General features: G+C 41.9%; 1 protein-coding gene across 3 annotated transcripts; it reads right to left on the minus strand.

The window, feature by feature from the left end:
* Positions 1–559: 559 nt before the first annotated feature.
* On the minus strand, positions 560–27,718 carry ENTPD6 (ectonucleoside triphosphate diphosphohydrolase 6). 3 transcript variants are annotated; one of them, XM_050951216.1, is made up of 13 exons: positions 27,629–27,718; positions 25,358–25,434; positions 24,145–24,288; positions 22,104–22,179; positions 19,482–19,517; positions 16,864–16,952; positions 15,922–16,001; positions 14,722–14,786; positions 13,690–13,791; positions 9,948–10,088; positions 9,394–9,450; positions 2,541–2,653; positions 560–2,451 (listed from the first exon to the last, which is right to left on the minus strand). In XM_050951216.1, the coding sequence occupies exons 1-13, from the start codon at positions 27,660–27,662 to the stop codon at positions 2,362–2,364; spliced, it is 1,104 nt and encodes a 367-aa protein (XP_050807173.1). In that variant the 5' UTR covers positions 27,663–27,718; the 3' UTR covers positions 560–2,361. The 3 variants fall into 3 exon arrangements, with proteins under 3 accessions (XP_050807173.1, XP_050807172.1, XP_050807174.1); XM_050951215.1 differs by having other exon boundaries at positions 27,404–27,712; XM_050951217.1 differs by lacking the exons at positions 560–2,451; positions 2,541–2,653; positions 9,394–9,450 and having other exon boundaries at positions 9,954–10,088; positions 13,694–13,791; positions 27,404–27,712.
* Positions 27,719–27,938: the final 220 nt, after the last annotated feature.

Raw genomic sequence — 27,938 nt, forward strand, 5'->3', positions numbered from 1 at the left:
TCAGCCCAAATAGTTAAAGTTTGGCAAAGTAATTAGCAACCAAAAACATGGTCTTAAAAGCGGAAGTGTTGCGCAGCCTTTATTAATAGACACTGCTACCAGCCCCTATATTATTAAAGACACAGGAATTGCCAGACTGGGGTCCATCTAGTTCAGTGTCCTCTGTGACAGTGTCCAGCATCAGCTGCTTCAGAGAAAGAGGAAAGACACTCCAGTGGATGCACATCATAACTGACAGGGAAATTGTCTTCCTAAGTCTTGACAGTTAGTAGTTGACTTATGGCAATGAAAGCAAGCCCAACCCTTCTAAGGTAAGCCCGTCGGTATGATCCTGGTCAAAACAAAGATGGAAATACCATTCATGTATCACACTTATAGAGCAACTTTCATCCCAGGACCTTGGTACGTATTCAGAAGTTACCACGTTGCAATAGAAGAGGTTAAGATGCAGTGTTTTCCCATTAACACACACTGAAGGTAAGCTGCTATCAGTGCAATGACCTGTTATACAGAGACAATCACTCCATAGTACCACACATTAATCCAAACAGGAAACATCCCAATTTGTAATTAAAATTTTATTGCCAATAAAATAGTTTTCAAATATTCATCATACATTCACATACATGCTACTTTACAGAGAAAAAGCCAATGACAAGCAGAGCAACGTTTTAGAAAAATCTGATACGTTTCCCGCATGGGTTTTACACCAAGTTTGTGCTTCTCAGGCAGCGAAGATCCTTGGACAAACTCTTAGTGACAGTATGGGGTTTTGGATAAGGCCCTTATAAAACTTTAAGAACCAGCTAGTGTCTATGCTGACTACATATTAACGTGCTGCAATCCACTACTTTAGGAAAACAATTTGTAAGTTATCCTTTTGCACACTGTTAGGAACAGCCTTCACTCTATACAGTACACTGATAGAAGTGTTGCATTCAAAGTACCAAACACCTCGGCTATGCCTCCTGCTTCCTCACAGGTCAGTCTTTTTGTCATCCATGCTCAGTGCAGCAACAATACATTCATTCATCAAAGGCAGACAGAGGAACTCCAAGCACTGTTTACTAGAAACAGTCTCTTGAGGTTCCAAACCAGCCTTGTAAAAGCCACCCCAAGCCTGGGTGAAATCCACAGATACTCTAGGCTCAGGATTTTTCCTGTGTGAAGTTAATTAACAAAGACCTACCCCTATTCAAGCACCAACAAACCTCAAGTATATGTGGACATGTGTTAGTACCGCCTCCCGCTAAACCATGACAGATTCTTCTCACCATCATTGAAGATTAAAATACATGCCCTGATCCCCCCCAACACACAAATCTAGGAACTACCCATTTTACTATTTAACACTTCATGTTAGGGTGACTAATGCCAACTGCCCAGGAAATCCAGCAGGAGGGGACCTGAGGAAGTGGGTGGTTCTGGCAGTGTGTCCTCCAAATTCTTCCACTTGAGAGTAGTGGTAAGGGTTTGGCCCCCCAAGCCCTGCAGATCTCAGGGGAGCAGCAGGAGGCTGCCACCCCTATAGGAGGCCTGTACCAACTCCAAAGCCCTTATTCCCTTACAGTCCCAGTGAAGTCATGCTGCCAGGGACTCCCCTCAAGGACTGAAATGGAGTTCCACCACCCCACCTCCAACAGGAAGTGCCTAAAGTACCACAGCCTTTACAGGCCAATGAAGAGCTCCCACAGATTGCAATGGGCTGTGGCTCAGATCCTTAAGTGTGCCCGTCACCTCCACAATACACCTGAGTTCTGCTGGAATGGGCAGCCCAAAGCTCAGCCATACTCCAGGAGAGTCAAGTCTCCCATGCTGCATTCCAAAGCCAACATCAGCTCTGACCAGCAGCTTGACTAGGCAATGCCCTTGTCTTCACTTACATAATTAATTCTCAAACATTTAAACAGTTAAAAATTCACCAAAGACCATTACCAAAGAAAAACATTATAAATCAGAACCATAAAAGAAGAGGCGCATCTGGAGTAGCCATTTCTAACATTGACCTCAGCATATTACAAGCAAAAATGACAGAGACATGTTCCACAAAGGTGTACTCTTCCCATAGAATTTGTAGTTGCATTGGGAACAAAGCCCCTCAATGAATCCCAGAATTCTCACCAAGATGATCTAGTTTAACATCAAGTCTTCTGCAGACACTGCAGGATCAAGGAGGTATTCTTTGGCTGCCATGCTCTACCTTTTCATAAATTGGGAGTTTGGGTGCTCAACTTAAGATCACCTTTTAAAAGGGTCTGACTGTCACAGAGTGAGCAAAATCAGTCACCTGTAAGCCACCTTAGGCTGGGTACCCATAGACTGAAGTACTCAAATCCTTTTGAGGGTTTAGGACCAGAAGCCTTAGTATTGCAGCCTGTGAAGTGAATCAAGGTAGTGAAAGGTGGCTCCCAAAGCCCAGCTTGTTTCGACATTGTCAATTTTTTGGGCAAGCTAGAAAATAAAAAGGAGAGAAGTAAAACAATTGTCATACATCACTAGGAAGTTGAGAGGTATCTCAACACAGCGCAGACCAATATTACCTGAAACACCTGGCTTTTTGGGAAGCCCAGTTCTTGCAGTAGCAAACTGATATAGGTGAGGTCCATGCAAAGGAAAGGATTGTCTCCTGGTTTCACCTCCATGGTCTTACACACTAAGAAGAATGAAGAGAGAATTGATTTTTCAATTTATAAATAACTGTTCAAATCCCTAAGACAGGTTAGTTTATCCTCCCTGTGAATGGGTGGAACAGAAACAGAACAAGGAAAAACAGGCCAAGATTTTCAAAAATGGCTGCCTGAAGAGAGTCCACATTTAGGGACCTAAGGAAGTAGCTTATTTTCAAAAGGCCACAGTCCCAAGATTGAAATTGACAGGCGCTCAGCACTGGTGAAAAATCAGGCCACTTATTTAGGCACCTAAATATGGGCTCAGGAGCCTAATTTTAGGCCCTCTAGTCTTAACACCCCTTTCATCAATGGAGGGTATGTCTACACTATGGAATCTGTCTGCATAACTGTAGTGTAGACGCGATCTACCCCGACAGACAGAATTCTTCAGTTTATGTAGTAACACTGCCCTCGAAACAAAGTTAGCGTGGCTGTTCCACACTACAAGTGCTACAGTAGCACCGCTGCAATGGTGCAGTCACTTGCTACAGCGATGAAAGGAGTTTTCCGCTGCTGTAGTTAACCTATCCCCTTGAGAGGCGGTAACTAGGTTGACAGAAGAATTCTTCTATTGACCCAACGATGTCCATACTGGGACGTACGTCAGTTTAACAACATCTCTCAGGGAGTGTGAATTTTTCACACTCCTGAGCAACATAACTAGGTTGTCCTATGTTCCAGGTGTAGACCAGGCCTATGTCAATGTAACCTCCAGCACAGAGGCAGCTACGTTGGCATAGCGACATCAGTCAAGGTGTGTTTTTTCATACCCCTGCCTGACATAGCTATGCTGATAGAGCTTATCTTTGTAAACCAGGCCTAAGACAGATATAGAAAAGAGTATGCATCTCAAAATCTGTTTATGCCTTGTTACGCAGCCATCCTCTCTCAGGCCTGGTCTATACTACGCGTTTAAACCGAATTTAGCAGCGTTAAACTGATTTAACCCTGCACCTGTCCACACAACGAAACCCTTTATATCGACATAAAGGGCTCTTTAAACCGCTTTCTGTACTTCTCCCCGACGAGAGCAGTAGCGCTGAAATTGGTATTGCCATGTTGGATTAGGGTTAGTGTGGCTGCAAATCGACGGTATTGGCCTCCAGGCGGTATCCCACAGTGTACCATTGTGACTGCTCTGGAAAGCCATCTGAACTCGAATGCACTGGCCAGGTAGACAGGAAAAGCCCCGTGAACTTTTGAATTTCATTTCCTGTTTGGCTGTGTGGAGAGCTCACCAGCACAGGTGATCACGTAGAGCTCATCAGCACAGGTAACAATGCAGTCTCCGGAGAATCGAAAAAGAGCTCCAGCATGGACCGCATGGAAGGTACAGGATCTGATCGCTATATGGGGAGAGGATTCTGTGCTAACAGAACTCCGTTCCAAAAGACAAAATGAAAAAACATTTGAAAAAATTTCCAAGGCCATGATGCAGACAGGCCACACCAGGGACTCAGTACAGTGCCGTGTGAAAGTTAAGGAGCTCAGACAAGCCTACCAGAAAACCAAAGCAGCAAACGCAAGGTCCAGAGTAGTGCCGAAAACATGCCGCTTCTACGCTGAGCTGCATGCAACTCTAGGAGCGTCTGCCACCAGTACCCCACCCCTGTCTGCGGATTCCGAGGTGGGGGTGGTAATCTCAGCCTTGGCTGAGGATTCTACGCATGGGTAAGATGAGGAGGAGAAAGAGGAGGACGAGCTTGCAGAGAGCACACAGCACTCCGTTCTCCCCAACAGCCCAGGAGCTTTTTATCACCCTGATGGAATTACCCTCCCAGCCCTTCCAAGCCACAATCCCACACAATGAAGCCATGGAAGGGACCTCTGGTGAATGTACCTTTGTAAATATAAAGCATGGTTTAAAAGCAAGCGTTTTTTAATGATTAATTTGCCCTGAGGACTTGGGATGCATTCACGGCCAGTACAGTTATTGGAAAAGTCTGTTAACAAGTCTGGGGATGGAGCGGAAATCCTCCAGGGACATCTCCGTGAAGCTCTCCTGGAAGTACTCCAAAAGCCTTTGCAGAAGATTTCTGGGTAGGGCAGCCTTATTCTGTCCTCCATGGTAGGACACTTGACCATGCCATGCATGTAGCAAGTAATCTGGTATCCCTGCATGACAAAGCCTAGCTGCATATGGTCCCGGTGTTTGCTGGCATTCAAGCAACATCCGTTCTTTATCTCGCTGTGTTATCCTCAGGAGAGTGATATCGTTCATGGTAACCTGGTTGAAATTCAGGAATTTAAGTAAGGGACAGAGATGGCCATTCCTACTGGGCTGTTTGCCTATTGCTTAAAAGAAATCCTTCCTTGCAGGTAGCCAACCGGTGGGGGGGGAGGGGTGATTGGCGCTGAGCTTTTTCACGTTTGGCTAGCAGTGATCTTCCATGATACCAGCCATGCAGTGGGGGGACGGGTAAAGCAATCATCCCAGAGAATTGGATGGTGGGGTGGTTTCTGCTGCTGCATGTTAACAGGAAAGAAGCAGCACTGAACGGGCTTTGCTTGCTATTTGGGAAAGGAGGGCACTGGATATATGAAGGCTGCAGAAGATGAAAGACAATGGCTTACCATGGCCGCATGCAAGCCGAATTCTGCTGCCCGGACCTGCGTCTGTGAGATCTCTAACGCCAGAGCCGGAGGCACTCAATATAAGATGCAAAATGCGACCTTGTAGTGAAATCACATGTGCTATGTAAGGTGAATAGTGTTGTTCACCGTGAAAGAGTATAACCATTGTTCTGTAAAATGTATCTTTTTAAATACTTCTCTCCCTTTTTTACCTCCCTCATGCAGCTGCAAATTTTTCAAGCCTCCCTACTCTGTCCCGAAGGCTCTCTCAGATAAGGCGGCGGAAAAAAAAGACGCGAGACAAAATGTTCTCAGAAATCATGGAAGTGATCCGCAATGAAAGAGCTCATCTGAATGAGTGGAAGGACGTGGTATCAAATTACAGGAAAGATGCCAGTGAACGTAAGGACAGGAGGGACACTCGAGATGAGAGGTGGCGGCAGGAAGATCAGCGGTGGCAGGATGCAACGCGGGGGCTGCTGCATGATCAAACTGACATGCTCCAGCGTCTGGTGGAGCTTCAGGAACAGCAGCAGGGTCACAGAGTGCCGCTGCAGCCCCTGTGTAACCACCCTCACCCCTCACCATGTTCCACATCCTCCTCACCCAGATGTGTAAGAACGCGTTGGGGGAGGCTCTGTGCACCTGCCCACTCCACCCCCGTGGACAGCCCAACCAAAAGGCTGTCATTACTCTGAAATTTTTTTAGTGGCCTTTTCCTTCCCTTCTGTCCTCCTCCCAAACCACACCCGGGCTACGTTGTCAGTTCTCTCCCTCTTTTTATAATGAATTAATAAAGAATACATGATTTTTAAATGCTAGTGACTTTATTTCCTTAAGCAAGCTGTAATTGAAGCGGGAGGGTGGGTTGCTTACAGGGAGTAAGTCAATCAAGGGGTGGGGGGTTCATCAAGGGGAAACAAACACAGCAGTCAGACCGAACCCTGGCCTGTGATGAAACTCGTTTTCAAATGCGCACCGCTTCCTGGTGTGCTCTTCTAATCACCCTGGTGTCTGTCTGCGCGTAATCAGCGGCCAGGTGATTTGCCTCAGCCTCCCACCCCGCCATAAAGGTCTCCCCCTTACTCTCACACAGATTGTGGAGCACACAGCAAGCAGCAATAACAATGGGGACATTGGTTTGGCCGAGGTCTGAGCGAGTCAGTAATGTGCGCCAGCGCGCCTTTAAATGGCCAAATGCACATTCTACCACCATTCTGCACTTGCTCAGCCTGTAGTTGAACAGCTCCTGACTAATGTCCAGGCTGCCTGTGTATGGCTTCATGAGCCATGGCATCAAGGGGTAGGCTGGGTCCCCCAGGATAACTACAGGCATTTCAACATCCCCAACTGTTATTTTCTGGTCTGGGAAGTAATTCTCTTGCTGGAGCTGTTTAAACAGAGTAATGTTCCTGAAGACGCGAGCGTCATGAACCCTTCCTGGCCATCCCACGTGGGATGTTGGTGAAACGTCCCTTGTGATCCACCAGTGCTTGCAGCACCACTGAAAAGTACCCCTTGCGGTTTATGTACTGGGTGCCCTGGTGCTCCGGTGCCAAGATAGGGATATGGGTTCCATCTATCGCCCCCCCACAGTTAGGGAATCCCATTGCAGCAAAGCCATCCACTATGACCTGCACATTTCCCAGAGTCACAACCGTTCGTAGCAGCAGCTTAATGATTGCTTTGGCTACTTGCATCACAGCAGCCCCCACAGTAGATTTTCCCACTCCAAATTGATTCCCGACTGACCGGTAGCTGTCTGGCGTTGCAAGCTCCCAGAGGGCTATTGCCACTCGCTTCTCAACTGTGAGGGCTGCTCTCATCTTGGTATTCTGGCGTTTCAGGGCAGGGGAAAGCAAGTCACAAAGTTCCATGAAAGTGCCCTTAACGCATGCGAAAGTTTCACAGCCACTGGGAATCATCCCACACCTGCAAAACTATGCGGTCCCACCAGTCTGTGCTTGCTTCCCAGTCCCAAAATCAGCGTTCAATGGCTAGAACCTGCCCCATTACCAGCAGGATCTCCAAAGTGCAGGGGCCCGCGGTTTGAGAGAATTCTGTGTCCATGTCCTCATCACTCTCGTCTCCGTGTTGTTGTAGCTGCCTCCTCCTCACCTGGTTTTGCAGGTCCTGGTTCAGCATAGACTGCACGATAATGCGCGAGGTGTTTACAACGTCCATGATTGCAGTACTGATCTGAGCAGGGTCCATGCTTGCTGTGCTATGGCGTTTGCTTTCAGTTCACCCAGGAAAAAAGGCGCGAAACGGTTGTCTGCTGCTTTCACAGAGGGAGGGGTGAGGCTGTACCCAGAACCACCCGTGATTATGTTTTTTGCCCCATCAGGCACTGGGATCTCAACCCAGAATTCCAAGGGGCGGGGGAGACTGCGGGATCTGTGGGATAGCTACCAACAGTGCAACGCTCCAGAAATTGACACTAGCCTCGGTACATGGATGCACACCGCTGAATTAATGTGCTTAGTGTGGCCGCATGCACTTGACTTTATACAATCTGTTTTAAAAAAATGGTTTCTGTAAAATGAGAATAATCCCGTAGTGTAGACATACCCTCAAAAGCATTCTTCTCTCTTCTCCAAAACATATTCTAAGTCTAGTAAAGCGGTCAAAGAGGCAGTGAGCCCTCTGCAAAAACCTTTAGTTCCTAAGAGTTTTACCTGACTCTGCTGGCAGAATGATCCTGAAGGTGATGGGGCTCTGCATGGGTGTCAGGATGTGACTGCAGGATCAGGAGATTAATAGGATGGAGTCAAGAGACAAAGGGCTTGATTCTCAACTACATTAAAGTGGGTGTGCTCTTATTTACACATCCCAAGTAACCACATTGTAATGAAATGTCTTGGAATACTGCACATTTAACAGATGTTTTTAGCAGAGAATATGTACAAACTGCTCATATGCATAAACATTTCTATTGATTTGATATGGATGTGTTTAAGCAAGCAGAGAGAAATAACTACTGCAATAATCTGCATCCCAGAAAAGCAACAGTTTATATCCACGGACAAATTCTTACCTGTAGTGACTTTGTAGGCATTAAACATTTTATAATCAACCAGTCAATCGGTTTGTGATATTAGTAAATATTATTTGGGTATATAAACAAACTTGTGACATACCTCTGCAAGCTAAGAAAAACTAGCTTGTGCCTTGGGGTTTTAAAAATTTTTTTTTGCTTCTTTACAGATGTTTAAAGAGGGCCTGCAAGTTTTTTGTAGAATCAAACAAAACTTTTTTCTGCTTGTCTAGAATAATAAAATACCAGGAATCTCAAGCCTGATCATCCCTGGTTTTTGCTGGAGAATTCATGAAAGTGTTAAGAGATGTGGACTGTGAACAATCTCAGCCCTTGCTTGACAGGGCAAGAATGCTGAATCTTTCACAAAGGCAACTTTTCTCTTGAGTGTTTCTAAAGCATTTGAATTAAATGTGAATTATCAAAACCAGAGAGAGGTAAAGAGTCAGAATAAAAATAGCTTCCTTTCCCAATTAATCAGATTGTACTTGAATGGTATTTCTGATGTCAAAACAATAACAGACGTTCATGTCACGCACAGCCTCCAGGAGGAGGAAGGGAAAAAATGGTAGCCAAGTTTCTAACAAACAAATATATTTACTGATTTTTAAAAAACCTTTCAGATCATCTTTACACAACAAAAAGAAGCCTCCTCCCCCCAAAAAAGTAAAAAATCAATTTTCTCCTCTCTCCAGATCACCTTTAAATGAAAGTATAAACTTTAAGAAAAAATAAATTGGATGAGAGCACAATCCACTTATTTTACATTTATGATTTCAAGGCAATTGCTAAATAACATGTATTATTCTTATTATTGCAAAAGAGCTCAGACATCTATATTGCATGATTTTTTTATTTTTTTTGCAGTCTTTGTAAACAATAAGGACTTATTAGAAAAATTGTGGCCAAGACTTTCAGGAGTAACTAGTACTTTTGGGTACCCAATTTGAGACACTTTAGAAGGGGTCTGATTTTCAGACTGTGGATACCCAACGCTTTCTGACAGTAAGGCCTCTAAGATCCTTCAAATTCCCACCCTTAAAAGACAGACACTCCAAATCACTAGTCACTTTTGAAAATCTTCGCCAGCATTTTTTGCTTTATTTTACTTACCATACTTGGCTGCAATTTCAAAGTCATTAACTGTTAGACTACCTCCTTTTTCCTTATCTAGAAGGGGGAAAAACAGGGCACGTTTTACAGTGTGCATGCGAAGTCAGTTGTAAATGCTGGATGCTAACACTTCTGGAAATTGGACCACTGAGGGCTGGATCCTGCACTCACTGAAGTGGGAGTTTTGCCACGAACTTCACTGGTGCAGGGTCAGACCTTTATTTAGATGCCTTAATATGGACTGACAAGCTGAACTTCAGGCAGTCATTTTTAATAAACATTTGTTTAGCCTTAATGGGACACTGTCTATTTTTGAAATTTAGTCATTAAAAATAAAAAGTCTGAAAATTGTTTCAGGTCAGACCTCCAAGTCCCTGTGCTTTTTTTCCCAACAATTTTATAGTACCCGATCTTCAAAAAATATCATCACTGTACATTAATATAACCAAGGACACAATTCCTTGTAGCTTTGCGAAGAAACTAGATATTTTAAGAGGCACAAACTCTCCCATTAACTACCCTTGCATTACAAAGAAACTCAGAAACAAATGTACCTATTAGGCCAACCTCTGCTGCACGGTCATAATAATAGGAGAAAGCATAAAAATCCAAATCCTTTACTACTTCTGTTTTATGCACCTTCTTGTAGAGCAGTTCTGCTACTTTGTTAGCACAGGATTCATACAGAGGCTCACCTAAAAGAGAGAGAGAGAGACCCAACAAATCGCATATTGGTGATTAACCACCGCTGCCGTTTAATTTCTTTGGGGTCTGCAAGGCCTCTTGTCCCCTTAAGTCAGCAATGCGCTCTAATTTATCAGAGACTATCCATGGAAATAAAGGACCGGGTCCTTTTCCTGATGAAGCCCATGGCAAAACTTATGGGCTTCAGTGGGATCTGGATGGGTCCAAAGTACAGACTAGATCATCAGTGGACAAAAGAGCCCACAGTAAAAATATTGCTGAGCTGCAATGACTCAGGCCATGTCTACACTGCCCGCCAGATCAGCGGTAGTAATCAATCTATCGGGGATCGATTTATGGCGTCTCGTCTAGATGTGATAAATCGATCTCCAAATCGACGCCCGTACTCCACCTCAGCAGAAGGAGTAAGTGGAGTCGACGGGGGAGCTGCAGCGGTCAACTTGCCGCCATGAGGATGGCCAGGTAAGTGGAACTAAGATACTTCGACTCAGCTACGCGAATAGCATAGCTGAAGTTGCATATCTTAGATCAATTCCCCACCCCCCCCAGTGTAGACCAGCCCTTAGAGAGCTACAATCTCTTTCCTGGGCTTTCTAGTGCTCCAAGGAGAGCACTCCCTGTGCTGGGCTGGCAGCATATGCTCTCCAAGGCACTGGTATAACTACACGGCTGGGCTGCTGGGAGGGGTGGGATCAAGTCTCTGCTCACTCCCCCCTCCCATTCACTTGAATCAGGTGGGTACTCACAGGTTTGCCCTGCAGAGCCTGCTCCCCCACCTGTGCAGGGAGTGGTGGAATGGCACACCAGAGCAGGGAAATACAGGGGTTCCCACGCCCTCTTTATTCCCCCATGCCAGCACACTGGATGGGCCCCAGTTTGGTCCCAGCTAGGTTACAATAGATCTTTTAGAGAGGATTTGTAGGAATGGTAGGACTGGGAGAATAAGGGTTAGTAATAGGGCTGTCAACTGATTAACAAAATTAATCCCGATTAATCATGCAATTGCGCTGTTAAACAATAATAGAATACCATTTATTTAAATATTTTTGGATGTTTTCTACATTTTCAAATATGTTGATTTCAATTACAAACACAGAATATGAAGCGTACACTGCTCACTTTATATTTATTACAAATATTTGCACTTAAAAACCAAAATAGTATTTTTCAATTCACCTCATACAAGTACTGTAATGCAATCTCTTTATTATGAAAGTTGAACTTACAAATGTACAATTATGTACCAAAACACCTGCATTCAAAAACAAAACAACTTAAAATTTTAGAGCCTACAAGTTCACTCAGTCCTACTTCTTGTTCAGCCAGTCACAAAGAGAAACAAGTTTGTTTACATTTGCAGGACATAATGTTGCCCGCTTATTTACAATGTCACCGGAAAGGTGAGAACAGGCATTCACATGGCACTTTCATAGCTGGCATTGCAAGGTATTTACAGGCCAGATATGCTAAACATCCGTATGCCACTTCATGCTTTGGCCACCATTCTAGTGGACATGCTTCCACGCTGATGACGCTCATTATAAAAATGTGTTAATTAAATTTGTGACTGAACTCCTTGAGGGAGAACTGTATGTCTCCTTCTCTGTTTTACCCACATTCTGCCACATATTTCATGTTATAGCAGTCTCGGATGATGACCGAGCACATGTTGTTCATTTTAAGAACACTTTCACTGCAGATTTCACAAAATGCAAAGAAGGTACCAATGTGAGATTTCTAAAGATAGCTACAGCACTCGACCCAAGGTTTAAGAATCTGAAGTGCCTCTCAAAATCTGAGAGGGATGAGGTGTGGAGCATGCTATCAGAAGTCTTAAAAGAGCAACACTCTGATGTGGAAACTACTTAACCCGAACCACCAAAAAAGAAAATCAACCTTCTGTTGGTGGCATCTGACTCAGATAATGAAAATGAACATGCGTCGGTCTGCATTGCTTTGGACTGTTATCAAGCAGAACCCATCATCAGCACGGTGGTTAAAGGATGAAGGGGCATATAAATCTTTAGTGCATCTGTTATGTAAATATCTTGAGGTGTCAGCTACAACAGTGCCATGAGAACACCTGTTCTCATCTTCAGGTGACGTAAACAAGAAGCAGGCAGCATTATCTCCTGCAAATGTAAACAAACTTGTTTGGGCAATTGGCTGAACAAGAAATAGGACTGAGTGGACTCGTAGGCTTTAAAGGTTTACATTGTTTTGTTCCTGAGTGCAGTTATGTAACAAAAAAAAAAATCTACATTTGTAAATTCAACTTTCATGATAAAGAGACTGCACTACAGTACTTGTATTTTTCAATTCGCCTGATACTGTTTCTTTTATAGTGCAAACATTTATAATCAAAAATATAAAGTGAGCGCTATACACTTTGCACACTGCTACCTCGATATAACGCCACCTGATATAACATGAATTTGGATATAACGCAGTAAAGCAGCGCTCCGGGGGGGTGGGCTGCACACTCCGGTGGATCAAAGCAAGTTCAACATAACACGGTAAGATTTTTTGGCTCCCAAGGACAGCATTATATCGAGGTAGAGGTGTATTCTGTGTTGTAATTGAAATCAATATCTTTGAAAATGTAGAAAACATCCAAAAATATCTAATAAATGTCAACTGTATTCTATTGTTTAGCAGTACGATTATAACGGTGATTAATTTTTTTAATCACAATTAATTTTTTTGAGTTAATCATGTGAGTTAACTGCGATTAATTGACAGCCCTAGTTAGTAATAAGGGAAAGGTAAGACTGAGTGGCATGTGAATAATTTGAGAAATACTCTCGAGCTCAAAATGAAAATAGGGCCTCAGGCAGGCAAAGAGGCTGTTTCAACTGAGAAGAGCACTCTGGATGAAGAGAAAGGTTTGGGAATATATGACTGAACATCACATTGAGAGACAAGACAGGATCTGGGTTTTTTCAGATCCTCTGTACAAAACCTATGCCAGCAAGGCAGGAAGTTTGCGGGAAGAGAACAACAGTTTCCACAACGAAAACTCATTCGCTATTGCAAAAAAAGCTAACTTTCTATTTGAAAACCCTGTCAAAAAAGTAGATTCGCTGTGAGCACAAATGGCTTGGAAAAACTTGGACAGACAGACCTCCAGCTTGTGTGAATCAGCCTAGCTTCACAGGTTTCAATAGCAGCAGGCTGATTTGCAACAGCTAGAATCTGGCCCAAAGTGTCTCGACCTGGTTATGCTAAACTTTTTTCTTAGAGTTTCCCACTGTTGCAGACACGATGGAAGTGCTAGTGTAGACAGGGCCCCAGTGGCTCTTACTGTAAACCATCATGTTATGTAGACATGCTCTGACCTGGGTTTGACAGCAAGGTTTTTAAAATGCCATTGACTAATCTACATTAGAGCTCCCCCTATTACACACTGGAGCAGATGGGGTGTGGACGAAGGGAGGAAAATCTCTTGGGTAGGAATAGCCTGAGGTCAAAGCAAAGTTAGACAGTAACAAAACAACTGAATACCTCACACAGACAGATCCAGAAAGTGCATGCTGTTTGTTCTGATTTTAACATGCAAATCTATAATACAACAGAAAGAAGTTACTATACCTGCCTTCTGCCCTTTAATTCTGTACACTATTTCAGCATGTTCCCACTCACACTGGAAGCTGGGTGATAAACAGGGACTAATTAGCTCCTCTCCTTCCTTTACTGTAATAGAAAGAAATAGATCAAACAGCATTAAGACACATGCTAAGGAATCAACTGCCAATCCCTCCTCCCCAGGCCACAGTTCTGCTTAGCATCCTCCCACCTCCCCAGCAGTTTCTAACCCACTCATGGCCTGAACACCCCCATATCCCCACATGGGCTGGTAATGGCCCATGCCTTCCTTTGACAGCACCACCCTCTGGCCACACCCATCTCGCTGGCAGATGTGCCCAGAGATACGCAATGGTCCCATCTATGGCACAGGCAGGCTGAGAATGGAGAGCGTAGCGAGTGAATGAGCTACTACTTCCCCTTGCTCCTAACGCCCACAGAATGGGTTTTGCACCCAGGGGGGCAGGACAAAGTTGCTGGGAGTGCACGAGGACCTGATGTGAAGTAGAGCATTCCTGCATTCTTGCTACTTTCTGAGGAGCAGGAGCTGGTGGAGGCACCTCCCTTCTGCAGGCAAGAGCAGTGGAGGCAGCCAGTGCACAAGGGGAAGGGCTGGAGAGCGAGCCTGCCCCTGGAATGCCTATTACTGCCCCCTCCCCGCCCATGCCCCGACACTGGGCCGGTGGCAGCAGGTAGTAGTGTCGGGAGCAGGGTCCAGGCCATTGTGGGGAGAAAACAGCTGGAGCCAGTGAGTGGAGTCAGCCGGTGCAGCCTGGCCACGATCATGGCTGGGCTGTGGGGAGAGAAGGGGGCAGCAGGCCAGGAGAGTGATTGCAAAGAGAGAGGGGAAGCCCACAGGAGAGGAAAGGGGAGGGAAGAGAAGAAAAGGGGGGGGGGTCACACAAGGAACATGAATCTGCAAAGAGGGGGGCACAGCAATAAAAAGTTTGGGAACCTCTGGCCCAGAGGATCATTTGGCCTATAAAAAATTATCCTACAAGTCACTGAAATGCAAGAGCTCTGAGCTGGATTACTTACAGGCTTGTCCCTCAATGCCGCCTAAAATCGCAAGCCTTGCTGACATTAACCCGAGTCCCAGGTAACTGTGAAGGAGAAAAGCCTCTGTGAAAGGATACACTTCTACTGGCATCATGATGGGACAAGCAAGTCATGTCTATTTGCAGGACGGTTCCAGCAAATCGTCATGATTCAGCAGCAAATAGCCTGTGTGTGGTTTGAGTGAAGGTTGGCTGTCACTTCCATTAACAACATCTCTCTTCCACAGTCTGACACTAGCAAAATCATTTCTTCTCAAGTGGAGGATAGTGAAGGAACTGACAGTGAAATCCTGCTCGTTCAGATTGCAACTGAATCAGGCCTGACTTCTTTTTTAGGAGGGCTGGGGGGAGGGGGGTGATGTAGAAAACCAGACTGCTCTGTGTGGCTGAGGAGGAGCAGCCCTCCAGGATCTCCCCTAATGCTCCTCCTACCATTTCCCAACAGCTCCACATTGTCTCAGCTCTTCTTCCAGCCCAGAATAACATCACTCCACAAACATCCCACCAAGCACAAGTTGGAGGGAATCACTGAGACGTGAAACACTCCCTCCACCCATGGGAACGAGCTCTCCCAACCCCTTCAAGCCAGCAGCAGGGGCCAAATCACACCCTCTATCTGTTGTGCTGCCATTAAAGCGTGTGTCTGACATTCTGTACACTGTCATGGTACCGATGGAATCAGACTGCCTACGCCTTGGAGACAGAATGATCGTAATGGTAACTAGCTAAAGGACTCAATTTCCTTCAGCTTTGCACAGGCTAAGTGTTAGGATTTCAGCTGTGGTTTTCAAATGGGCCAAAGGGTTTCAGGCACCCAATGTCAGAAAATAAAAAAAAGCAAACCTAAACTCCAACATAGCAAAGCACAATAAGGAAGAAAATAAGGGGAAGTCTATTTGGCTGTAGCTATATGAGAATAGGTGGTATGATTCCTCCGACTGGACCTTCTTCCCACTGTTAGTGTGTCCATCACTATAATAAACTTGTGTGAATATTAGGAGCAGTAATTTTGCCAAAGTCAATCTCTCCAGTTTTTGTAATAGAGGCAAACACTGTTACTCATGAGATTCTCAATTGCACAAAGCATGTAAATGCTTAAAGTTAAGCAATGCATAAAATCACATTCATCCAATAATCGGCTTTCATCTTTACCCGACACTTTCTCTTCCCCACAACTAACCTGTATGAATACAGTTTGTATGTGTTGTTAAACATTTGAAATGAAGTGATATGGCCAGCTGGTGATGTCCGGAGAGTTATCTATAAGGAGAAACAAAGAAGTCATTGTAAGATTTTTTTTTGAACTTCCAGAAATATCAATGAGTAACAATACGGTATTTGAGCATATGAACAGGTTACCATCCGCACAAAAGTCCTGGCTGGCTGTGGAAATAAGTTATTTACAGACTAGTCTCAGACTAGCCCTGGATCCATTAGAGATGACAAGAACATAAGAACAGGAGCTAAAATAGTGACCTGACACTACAGTCATATCAGCTTAAACATTTATCTTGACACCAAATCAATGCAAATAAGGATTTTAAACAAAATACACTTCTTTCCATGACCTCCATCAATGGACTTCACTCCTAAGCTGCAATGACCCCTTATTCCACTTCTGAACCCCTTTGGATGAAAAATCAATCCTGCCCATTGCATGGTAATTTTTTATGGAGACAAATGGAAACTACAAAGATTTCAGAGTAGCAGCCGTGTTAGTCTGTATCCGCAAAAAGAACAGGAGTACTTGTGGCACCGTAGAGACTCACACATTTATTTCAGCATAAGCTTTCGAAGAAGTGAGCTGTAGCCCACGAAAGCTTATGCTGAAATAAATGTGTGAGTCTCTAAGGTGCCACAAGTACTCCTGTTCTTTTTACAAAGAGATTGTGATTTTCCTAACCAGAAAGTAGCTCTGGTAAGACTTGTCTTCTCTTGATCACAAATCATTGACACCACCATCATTGTACCATGGCAACTATGAGGAAGAGACCCCAGATTTGTTAAGAGACAAGTAGGAAGCACGCCTTCACGTAACAAACCGCCTCAATCCTTTTGCTAGAAAAGCAGAATGCCTATTCGTTCAAACCAGCATTTCCCTGCATCTGTGTGTTCAGTTTACCTCAGTGATTGGAAGAAATGTCATTTGTGTTGATCCACCTCCTAAATCCAGCATTCCTACACTTCTGTTTCTTGGAGCATTTAAGCTACCTGAAATGCATCATGGGATATAATGAAAGCCATTGTGTGTTCAGTAATAACTCAAATGCATAAAGCAATAAAAACAAACAAATGGCTAAAAAAGAAGGGGGGGGGGAATCCATCCTCCCATAGACAATAAGATATGAACAGCATATACAGTTACAATTAGTTTTCATATAACAGAACGCAAGTCCGTAATTAACTACCTGGATTTTTGCCCAGCTATAAAAACAAAATTGAAAAGGCAGACTAGTTGAATGGAGTGATAAATTGCACAGAGATAATCTTTCACAGTATGGAAATAATTGTATTTTTCCCCTAAGATCCTTAAACTAAGAAGGAAAGAAAGAAAATACGAAACCACAAACTACAAATATTAGGCCTTGATCCCGCCAAGGCTTAAACACATACTTAACTTTTAGGTACGTGAGTAATCCCTTGGACTTTAAGTCTTTGTAAAATGGGAGCCTTAAATACTGTTCTTCAAAGAGAAATTTAGACCTAGTCTACACTGCCATCTCTCGGGGAGGTGGATTAACTACGTCAACAAACCCCTCCCTTCTGTTCATGTAGGAAATGTCTATTCTACAGCTGCACAGATGCAGTGCTGAAGCTGTGCCACTGTACCATTTGTAGTGCAGACACAGCCTTAGTTACAATCATGTTACCACTATTTTAAGCCATTTTATTTTCTAGCTGTTTAGAAAAAATTATATCCCATGTCTAAATTTTAATTTCACAACACTGAAGCATATGTCTAGATGCACAGGAGCACGCTTGCTTCTGTCATTTTCATTCTTTTCTTGTGTACTCACAGTACACATGCGCACACATTGTGTAAGTGTCCGGCCTGCTTGATAACAGCAGCACCTACAGTATAAATACTAGGAATTAGGGCTGTCAATTAATTCCAGTTAAGCAATTAATGCAACACAAGTTAACGAGATTTAAAAAGTCATGATTAACTGCAGCTTTAATTGCGCTGTTAAATAATAATACCAATTTAAATTTATATTATTAGATGTTTTTCTACATTTTCAAATATATTGATTTAAATTACAACACAGAGTACAAAGTGCAGTGCTAAAACTTTATATTATTTTTATTACAAATATTTCCACTGTAAAAAACAAAAAAATTCTATTTTTCAATTCACCTCATACACGTACCGTAGTGCAATCCCTAGCATGAAAGTGCAACTTACAAATGTAGAATTATTTTTGTTTCGTAACTGCACTTGAAAATAAAACTATGTAAAACTTTAGCACCTACAACTCCGCTCAGTCCTATTTCTTGTTCAGTCAATAGCTAAGACAAACAAGTTTGTTTACATTTAGAGAGATAACACTTCCTGCTTCTTTTTTACATCACCTGAAAGTGAGACCAGGTGGGTTCTGCTTGATAATGATCCAAAGCAGTGCATACTGATGCACCTTCATTTTCACCGAGTCAGATGCCACCACCAGAAGGGTGATTTTCTTTTTTGGTGGTTCAGGTTATGTAGTTTCCACATTGGAGTGTTGCTCTTTTCAGACTTCTGACCTGTTCCACACCTTGTCCTTCTGAGAATCTGAAGTGCCTTCCAAAATCTTAAACCTTGGGTTGAGTGCTGTAGCTATCTTTAGAAATGTCATATTGGTATCTTCTTTGCGTTTCTGCAGTGAAAGTGTTCTTAAAATGAACAACTTATACCGGGTTGTCATCCGAGACTACCATAACATGAAATACATGGCAGAATGCGGGTAAAACTACAGAGCAGGAGACATACTGTTCTCCCCCAAGGAGTTCAGTCACAAATTTAATTGACATTCCATTAAAAAATAGTGTTATCAGCATGTCCTCTGGAATGGTGGTTGAAGGATGAAGGGACATATGAATCTTTAGTGCATCTGGTATGTAAATATCTTGCAATGCCGACTCCAACAGTGCCATGCGAATGCCTGTTCTCACTTTCAGGTGACATAAAAAAGAAGTGGGCAGCATTATCTCCTGAAAATGTAAACAAACTTGTTTGTCTTAGTGATTGGCTGAACAAGAAGAAATAGGACTGAGTGGACTTGTAAGCGCTAAAGTTTTACATTAATTGCAACTTCAAAAAAAAATCTCACAATTAATTGTGGTTATTTTTTTTTAATTGTTTGACAGCCCTACTAGGGATCATTACCGTGATCTAAATAGATTCTAATATCAATATTCTATGCTTTTCTCTCTATTTCTGTGCAATTGCCAAGAAGATTTAGAGTACCTGAGTTAGAGACTTACCTGGGGCTAATGGTACTCCAGAGATGGAATCACATGCTCTGGTCTCTCAAGAAAAAGGAGCATGTAAAAGCTTAGATATAGGAGGTGAACCCTTGGCACCATGAAAGTCAGTAAAGCTCCCATAGACTTCAATGGGGCCAAGATTTCACCCACAGCCAGAGGCAGTTGCTGGCCACCCCAAACCTCCTCACAGCCCACCCATTACATATAAGCTCAAGGGAGGGACACTGTGAAGACAGGAAATCAGGTATCAGGCACAGCTACACACACACATACCTGTTAAAAAGTTGATCGTGATCCAGGCCGAAATTCCTGATAAGAGAACATTCCAGAAAGACATGCCTTTAGACAGTGTCATCTGTCCATGGCAAACAGTGAGTTAAACCATAAATATTTTTCTTGATTTAGATTTTTGTGACTGAAGATTTAGGGTTTTTTGTTTTTTTAAATACAGCTGTCTTTTTCAACAGTTTAGCTACAGATTTTAGATTAAACGATCAGCAAATTGGGTCTGTCACCCTACACCAGACTAAATGCAAAAAGACCATCAGTCATATGCCCCCTTTACCAAGTAGTTTTTTCTAATGCAACCCTCAAAAGAATGCTTGGTTTAGAATTAGAAATGAAGGGCCAGATCCTCAGCTGGTGTAAATTATCATAGTTCTATTAATCTCAATGGAGCTATGCAGATTTGCACCACCTGAGAATCAGACCCCCAGACTTTAGAAATAACACTTCCATAAAAATCGAAAATCTTAAACGTAAGTTAGGGACCTTAAACATGGAGAACGTGCTTCGGTAGCCAATATTTATATTACTAAATATCTATAGTGCCTCGGAGCCCCAGACGAGGAGCCCCTGGTACTAGGTGCTGTAGAACCATAGAACAAAAAGACATTCCCTGTTCCAAAGTGCTTATATAACATCCAAGCCAACTGGTTGAGTCCCTCTGCTTGAAGTGGCTGGCAACCACTTTACATATCAAACACATCAGTGGATAAGCAGCAATGGCTTTGTTCTAAAGGTTTCATTTTTTAGCTAAAAGATCAACAAATAAAGAATCCTTCATGCTGTAGAGCAGTGGTTCCCAAACTGTTGTTTGTGAACCCCTGGGGGTTCACAAAATGTTACAGGGGGTTCTTGGGAGAAAATTCCCTAATGGTGGACAGAGCTGTCCCTAGGGACCGTGGGCAGCATGGGGCCAGCAGCCTGGAGCCCCTGAACTTCCAAGAGCTAAGCAGATCAAAGCAAGCATCTCTATCACACGGAGGAGATTTAAACTTCAAGACTCCTTATAAGAAATGGAAAGGGAGGTGGGTATTTTTTGCTGCTTTTAAAATTAAACGGGCAGCTACTGTTGTTTTTAAAATTATGAAGAACAGGTTTAAGCTTTGTTGTAACGTGCGGTGTTTGCCTGGACTGCTCAAGAGCTGAATGCTTGTGCAGGAGGAACTCTTTGAGTTGGCTTCTTAAATACCTTCCTGCTGTTTCACATCTGATACTCCTCCATGAAACATAGGAGCCTTGTCTTATAACAGGCTCATTCAAAGTGATACAAGCTACAAAAGTGCGATCTTGGAAGAGTGTTGCCATTTTCATAATGTAATACAAATACTATAATGATAAATAATAATTAATAAAAAAAGAGTGTGTAATAAGCATGTCATAAAAACAAATTTTATATTTCTAACATGATTGCTTTTATATTTTATAATCAGGTAAAGCAGAAAATCCCTGGAAATACTCATTTTTAGGAGGCGGTTCACGAGACTTGACATTTTAGTGAAAGGGGTTCACAGGTTGTTAAAGTTTGGGAAACGCTGCTGTAGAGCGACTCCTGTCTGGCAACAGAGCCACACTGACTGAATTTAGTTACACTTAGGACATTTTAAAAAGTTATACTCTTTTTAAATACTAAGAATTTGGGTTTTCTTCATTTTCCTATTTTTCTCTCCCAAGAATTTTGGAGAACTGAAAATGCTGTCCTTTTCCCATTTCACAAACATTGTCTTTTCTATTAATAAAAGAAATTAATAGGCCTAATTAACAACTTAAAATAGTTATCAGTGTTAAAATATCAGCACATCACAGGGAATAGGCCCAGTGCATGTGTTAACTGTTGTTACAGAGCAAAAAAAACAGAGCTCAAAACATTTTTTTAAATTAAGAAGTGAACAAGGTAGCTATTTTAAAGTTAACTATCTGAACAGCATTAATGATATTATATATTTAGAATTTGGTAGATCTTCCTTAAACATTTATAAAGTTAGATCAAATTTTGGACCCAACTTCAGCATTCTTTTTATTTTAACCTCGTTAATCTCAGTTTGCATTTTCTCTTCCATAACAGTTTTTCAACTTTAATGCACATTTACAGACTATTTAAAAAAAAAAAACCTTTGTACATTTACAGTTAAGAAGTGGACTACATAAACTTGAACTAATACTTTCTACTTAACTCAAAGCCAAGATTTTCAAGAGTGGGAGCCTAACTTTAGGGTTCCAAGTCTATTTTGGCACCAAAAATGTGGCTTGATTTTCAGAAGTGCTGAGCACATAGCAACTCCCATTGAGTCAACTGGAACTGCTGGGTGCTCAAGCACTTAAATCAATACACTTATTTAAGGAGTCAAACGTTAAGCCTCAAAAGCTTTTTGGTTGGCACAATTTTGGAACACAAATTAAAAACAAACATCGGTCTCATTCTATCAATGAGATCTGCTGGCAGAGATCCACATGCATGTGGATTTCCATTGACATTAGTGGAGATTCATCTTGGACACAAAAGTCTGGACTAGAGGATCCAGCTGCAGGATTGGGGCAATTTTGTCAACTCATTTATACAAAAAAGTGTACATGTGTAAGACTATAAAAACATGCCTCAGAAATTCATCCTACCTTCATCAGTTCCATTCATCATGGAGACACAGTCATCCCTTACAAAGAAAGGAGATGTCTGGAAAATTTCTTTTACCTAAATGTAAAGAAAAAAGATAAACTCAGTGGAGGTGTTTTGCTAGACAGGAATGGGTGTGTGGTAGAATATTTTACTGCCCAGAGTCAAGTCCAGAGTGCTGCTAAGCGTCTGCACTGCAGTCAGAAGCCTCATGTGCTGAGTGGCTCTTAGAATCCAGCTTGTACTAAACACTGCTCAGCTTTTTAAAGAAGTTGTCAGTCTAGTCAATGGCTTTGTACTGTGATGCAGAAACAGGGTTGGTAGAGGCTGCATGGCAGTGCTACACAGCCAGTGGATTCCACCCCAGGACAATACCTGATGTTGTTCAACAGTAACCGATCTGGACAAATAAGGACAAATGTCGATAGGGTCCTAAAGGGAATCTGGTTTAGCCTGCTTTAGCCGAAGGATGGTGACTGCAACATGAAGCCCATGGGGTGTGTAAAGAGGAAGGCAGGAGAAAGACACTTTAAAGAACACCCTGGTGAAAAACATTACTAATGGGCACAGTAATGCCTCATGAGTGCACTTGAAGTTAAAGCCGAAGTCCCACATTCTCTAATCCAGATTCTCTAATCCAGCAAGGTGCCAGGCTTCTATGGCTTCTCGTGAGAGTCAGACTGGAAATTCTGCAGCAGCTTTAAGTAAATGCAATATGGAAATGAATGATAGTTAGTTTCTTGTGTTATATACTTCGATATTAAGTCCAATTTCATATTGCCCTAGAATTGTCACTTTCCAGTGTGCTTCTGATTTTTGTATTGCTAACTCACAACTTCCAGGGTGCAACTGTCAGGGAGAAGCTAGAGGTTTTGACAGATAGGATGGGACAGTTGGGGCTCTGGGCACCAGGAAAGCATGGGAAGCAGTTTGGGATTTTGGCATCCAGTGGGCGAAACTTCTAGCACAGTCAGAGGTAAACTGACATTTTTTGGATAGGGAAGGAGCTTGATACCAGAATTCACCACTCTTGTAACTAACCAGTTATGCCCCAGTATCCAACACTGTAACCCACAATGATTGCTAAACATATTGGCTGGGTGTTTCTGCTAAAATTATCAGTACTGGAATAGTTGTCATTAGGCTTCATAGTCCACACATTGAGCTGAATGAGACAATTTACATTTCTCTCCAAGCCACTGTTTCATGCTGCTGGCTAATTCTGAAAAATATGGCACTGGTGCACATTTGATAGGTATTCCCACAACCATAAGGACTAGAAACCCAATTTTAAAAATGAAAGCCAATTTGAGCAGAACTATTCTGCCTCATCATATTTACTATGTGGCTAATTCAGTAGCCAGTTAATTTTCAAAAATACAGGACCCTGATTAAAACCAGGAAGAATGGACATCTAAAGCACTGAACAAACCATTGACAATAGCTAAAAATGCCTCAAACTTACATGTGACATATTTATAATGAGTTTTAACTCAAACACATTTAGGATGCCCAATAATATTCATTTAAATCAAGTTTCATACATAGACTAATTACTCTATAGCTGGAGTTAGTTGTGATGGACTTTTCTGTAGCTATCATTAATCTGTTGTTTTTGAATAATGTACTATTTCATTTTAATTCTGATAACACCTACTATCCTGACTTCAACAGTATCAACTATACTGAGAAAAATATTACTTGCCAAGAATATTTTTAACAAATTCTTTAAAATATCTAAGCAGCATTAATTCATATTAAATTTTTTTTATTTTAAATATGTTTACAAAGAACTTTTAGATATAAAAGGCTGAACATTAGAGGCTAGTCATACAAACCTAGTATCATGAAGCCTTTTGCAATGGACTGATGTATTAGGATTTACATACAATGTACTATGTGATCAAACAACTGAGCACTGCTACACAGTCTAAATGGTGAAAATGGAATATTTAAATTACACTGAAAGCAGCACAAGAAAAAAGTATGTGTATTCTATAGTGGACCAAATTCTGCTCTGAAGTGTAAAGAAAAAAAAATTACCTTATCCAGCAACTTCTGAGCTTTATCTCCTGGCAACAGCCGTAAACCAGCTGTTGCTTTAAGGACCAAAGGAGTAAACTTCCACAACTCCATAGGAACCTCATCCTTAGCAACTTCTAAAAGTTCTTGTATCCCCTGAGCACTCTGTGAGGAGAGAGGAAAAAGCAATACAGACATCTGGTTAGCTGTGCATAGGAAAATCTCAAGAGCAGAGAGGTTATATTACTTATGTATCCAGCACTTGCTGCAACTACTACTGGAATATTGTGTCCAGTTCCGGTGTCCACAATTCAAGCAGGATGCTGATAAACTGGAGAGGGTTCAGAGGAGAGCAGGAGAATGATGAAAGAACATGCCTTATAGTGATAGGTTCAAGGAACTCAATGTAACAAAGAGAAGTTTAAGGGGTAACTTGATCACAGTTTCTAAGTGTGTGTATATAGAGAACATATCTTATAATTGGCTCTTCAATCTAGCAGAGAAAGGTCTAATCAATTCAATGACTGGAAATTGAAGCTAGACAAATTCAGATCGGAAATAAGGTGTAATTTTTTTTTTTAACAGTGGAACAGTCTACCAAGGATTGTGGTGGATTCTCTATCACTAGCAATTTTAAAATCAAGACTGGATGTTTTTCTAAAAGATGTGTTTTAGGAATTACTTTGGGGTAGTTCTCTGGCCTGTACAATACAGGAGATCACGCTAGATGATCACCCTTCTGGTCTTGGATCCTAAGGATAGAAAACTATGCAGAGACAAGCCACGACATTCAAGCACTAATTCAAGAAGGAATCCCTATCCAGGAGAGCACATAAGCATGTGCTTATATGTAGTCTTGAACTGAGGCTTAACTGCCTGTTTAGCTCATTTGATGGAATTGGGAAATTTATCAATCATGACAGTGATGAAACATGGTACATTACTTGTTTCCATCCTTTTCCAGGAAGACAATAACATTGCTTCTGTCAACCTAATCATGTCAGTTAGTAGAAATATTTATGCTTTTGGCACATGGGTTTGACACTCCAAGATTCTGGGCAATTCTTGGAGACACCAAGTGCCGCAAATTCCCATTGAAGTCAATCAGAACGAGACTGATACAAAGAGAAGTATACTATACTATAGCAATCTTCAACACTGCTTCATTTGCAAAGCATATAAAGAGTGAGTTTCTATCAGACATCTTTTAACAACTAGAAAAAAGCATAGTTACCTTATCAACATCATCAGCATAAGCAGAGAGTCCTGGCTTCAGTGCTTTAAATGTTTCATGGCTTAATTTGGGAGTCTCTGTGCAAAAGCAATAATTTTTAAGAGTGAAAAGCATAAGTCTTGATATAAAAGATCATTTTGCAAGTTAAACCTTTATATGCTAATTTTGCATAATTAAGGCTAATGGGAATAATCTGAAGCCTACTCTAAAGGGGAAAATCAAAGGCAGCTTTACTACTAAAATGCACCTGTCATCATGGGGGTCAACCCTTGTCAAAATGTTTTTTTAGGAGTCACAATTAATTGATAGACAGGTGCTGGTTTCTGCTCATATCTAGAACAGTAAGAATCCAAGTTTCTCAGAATTTATTTCATCTCCTCACTTCTCCTATTACCTGGGCTAATCTACCTTCAAAACAGTCCAAGTAACAAGAGTGGAACTTTTCAAAGTGCTTAGTATTGGCCTGACTCTGCTCCAATTTACGTCAATGAAAGGAGAGTTAGGCAATGCTGAGCATGTGTGACAATCACACCCATAATGTTTAAATATGGTCACAGCCCAGTTTCTGTACTCAAGGACACTGCCATAAGTTACTTACAATGCAATTAAAAGGTTTATTTTCTTGCTGTAAAAGAATAAGATGTTTAATGATGAACTGATATGTGGAAGACAATGTAAAATTACACAGTTGAAAGGAAAAAAACGAATTAATGAACTATGGGTGTGGACTGTGGAGGAGTAGGGCAGCCCATACTCACACGAGCAGTTCTACTGATGTCACTGGAATTGCTCCGTGAGTAAATGCTCACCTAGATAAGTAAGGACAATCTGTCCCTAAATCATATACTGGGGAGTCCTGCATTTTTTAACACTTAGCACTCATACAACATCTTCCACCCAAGTATCTTACAGAACTTCACAAACCAGCTAAATATCACAACATCCCCAAGAGCTGTGGGATAAGTGTGATAGTACAGATCAGCAAAGAAGTTGAGTGGACATTTCTAGTGAAACTCAGCAAGTCAGCAGCAGAACTGGAACAGAACTTAGGTCATCTAAGTACAGGTCCCACTCTATCTATGATGCCTCTCTTACAAGTATCTATCAATGTTCATTTTGAAAGCACTGCTTTGTAATGCATCAGAGAAACACTTAGAACAATGTTATGATTCAAGCTTTGAGTGTTATTACATTTATTATTAAAACATTGGGGGGGAGGAATTCTTGGTGTCTTCACTAACAGACTGAAGAACAAAATCCTTTGTTAATATGTAGGCCTCAATCGTCAAAGGTATTTAGGCACCTGACTCCCACTGAAGTCAATGGCAGTTGGCTACCTAAATACCGTGCAGGATCTGGGCCTAAGTAGTGTAGGCAAATAACCTTGGCATTTAGTGACTGAAGTGCTTCACTTCCCATCCTTAGCATTCTCTTCGTTTAGTCTTTTAGACTGGATTCACTGTGCATTACAAAATTTAAATCACTGACGCTTGTTACTACAAGGTAGAACTAGTATGTGGCAACTGGTGTCTTATTTCTAAAAAATGCTTTAGGCCCAGATTCAGCACAGTATGTAAACACGTTTAACTTTAAGCATGTGCTTAAGTCCCATTGAAATCAGTATGATTGCAGCACGTACTTATGTACTGTGCTGAACTGGCGCATTAGAGGAGGCTATTGTTTCCAGGAAGTTCAGATGAAGGAATGTCCAGTGACTAAGTCACAGGTCTGGAATACAGGAGATCAGCCCTGCCACAGATTCCCTGTGTAACCTTGGTGAAGTCACTCTCTCTCTCTCTCCTCTCTCTCAGAGCAGTATTCTGAGGACTGAGGCACTACTGTTTAACGAGGACCTCAGATACTACAGTAATGGGAGCTATACAAGACAAATATGACTGATCAGCTGTACTAACAGTGATAATCACCAACTCAGAGGCTGAGATGTACAAATTGGTTTTAAAATAGGATGGTTTAAGATTTAACGCCTTTCTTAAGGGTGCCTGGAGAGAAATTAATAAAATCGTTAATTTAAGGAGCTTGTCATACCTTTTGATTTCTGTGTAAATTTAAAAATATGTATTCTAGTTCCAGTGCTTCCAGCATCAATCATAATTCCATAAAACACTGAGTGATCAGCCGTCAATGTCTGATGGTCTAGCTTGCCTCTCCTACTTTCAGTAGCACATTCTGTTGTACCTGAGATTGGTTTGGTGTACAAATGCCATTTTATATAAACAACATAAATAGCTACACATGCAAAAATCCCCAAACCATAAAACAGTTTTGATATCTTCATGGCTTCCATTTATCAAATGTCACTTCTCCTTTTTCACTTCAAGAGTGTGGATTCCATGTCACCTCTACAATCAAAGAAAAAGGAAAACATATTTTAATCCTTTATACATTATTATGACACACACAATACATTCTTACAAGAATGACATAAAAGCAGAATCAAAATAAGATAACGGTCACTCCCACGCATACATGTGCAATCTGCTTTAGCTTAGTGTTTGTTCAGAAAGATTGCACAAATGCAAACTGATGGAGCTGAGAGAAGGTTACCTGTTGTAGTAGGAAG

This window comes from Gopherus flavomarginatus, chromosome 4 (genome assembly GCF_025201925.1).
Source record: "Gopherus flavomarginatus isolate rGopFla2 chromosome 4, rGopFla2.mat.asm, whole genome shotgun sequence".
NCBI classification, from domain to species: Eukaryota; Metazoa; Chordata; order Testudines; family Testudinidae; genus Gopherus; species Gopherus flavomarginatus.

What these genes read in the sequence shown, in the direction of transcription:
- ENTPD6 (XM_050951215.1), bottom strand. Translation starts at nt 27,662, where the DNA reads ATGGAAGCCATGAAGATATCAAAACTGTTTTATGGTTTGGGGATTTTT. An exon ending in GATGAATGGAACTGATGAAG is followed by an intron (nt 19,518 to 22,103) that starts GTAGGATGAATT and finishes TTCTCTTATCAG; the next exon opens with GAATTTCGGCCTGGATCACG. An exon ending in AATTAAAGGGCAGAAGGCAG is followed by an intron (nt 10,089 to 13,689) that starts GTATAGTAACTT and finishes TCTCTCTTTTAG; the next exon opens with GTGAGCCTCTGTATGAATCC.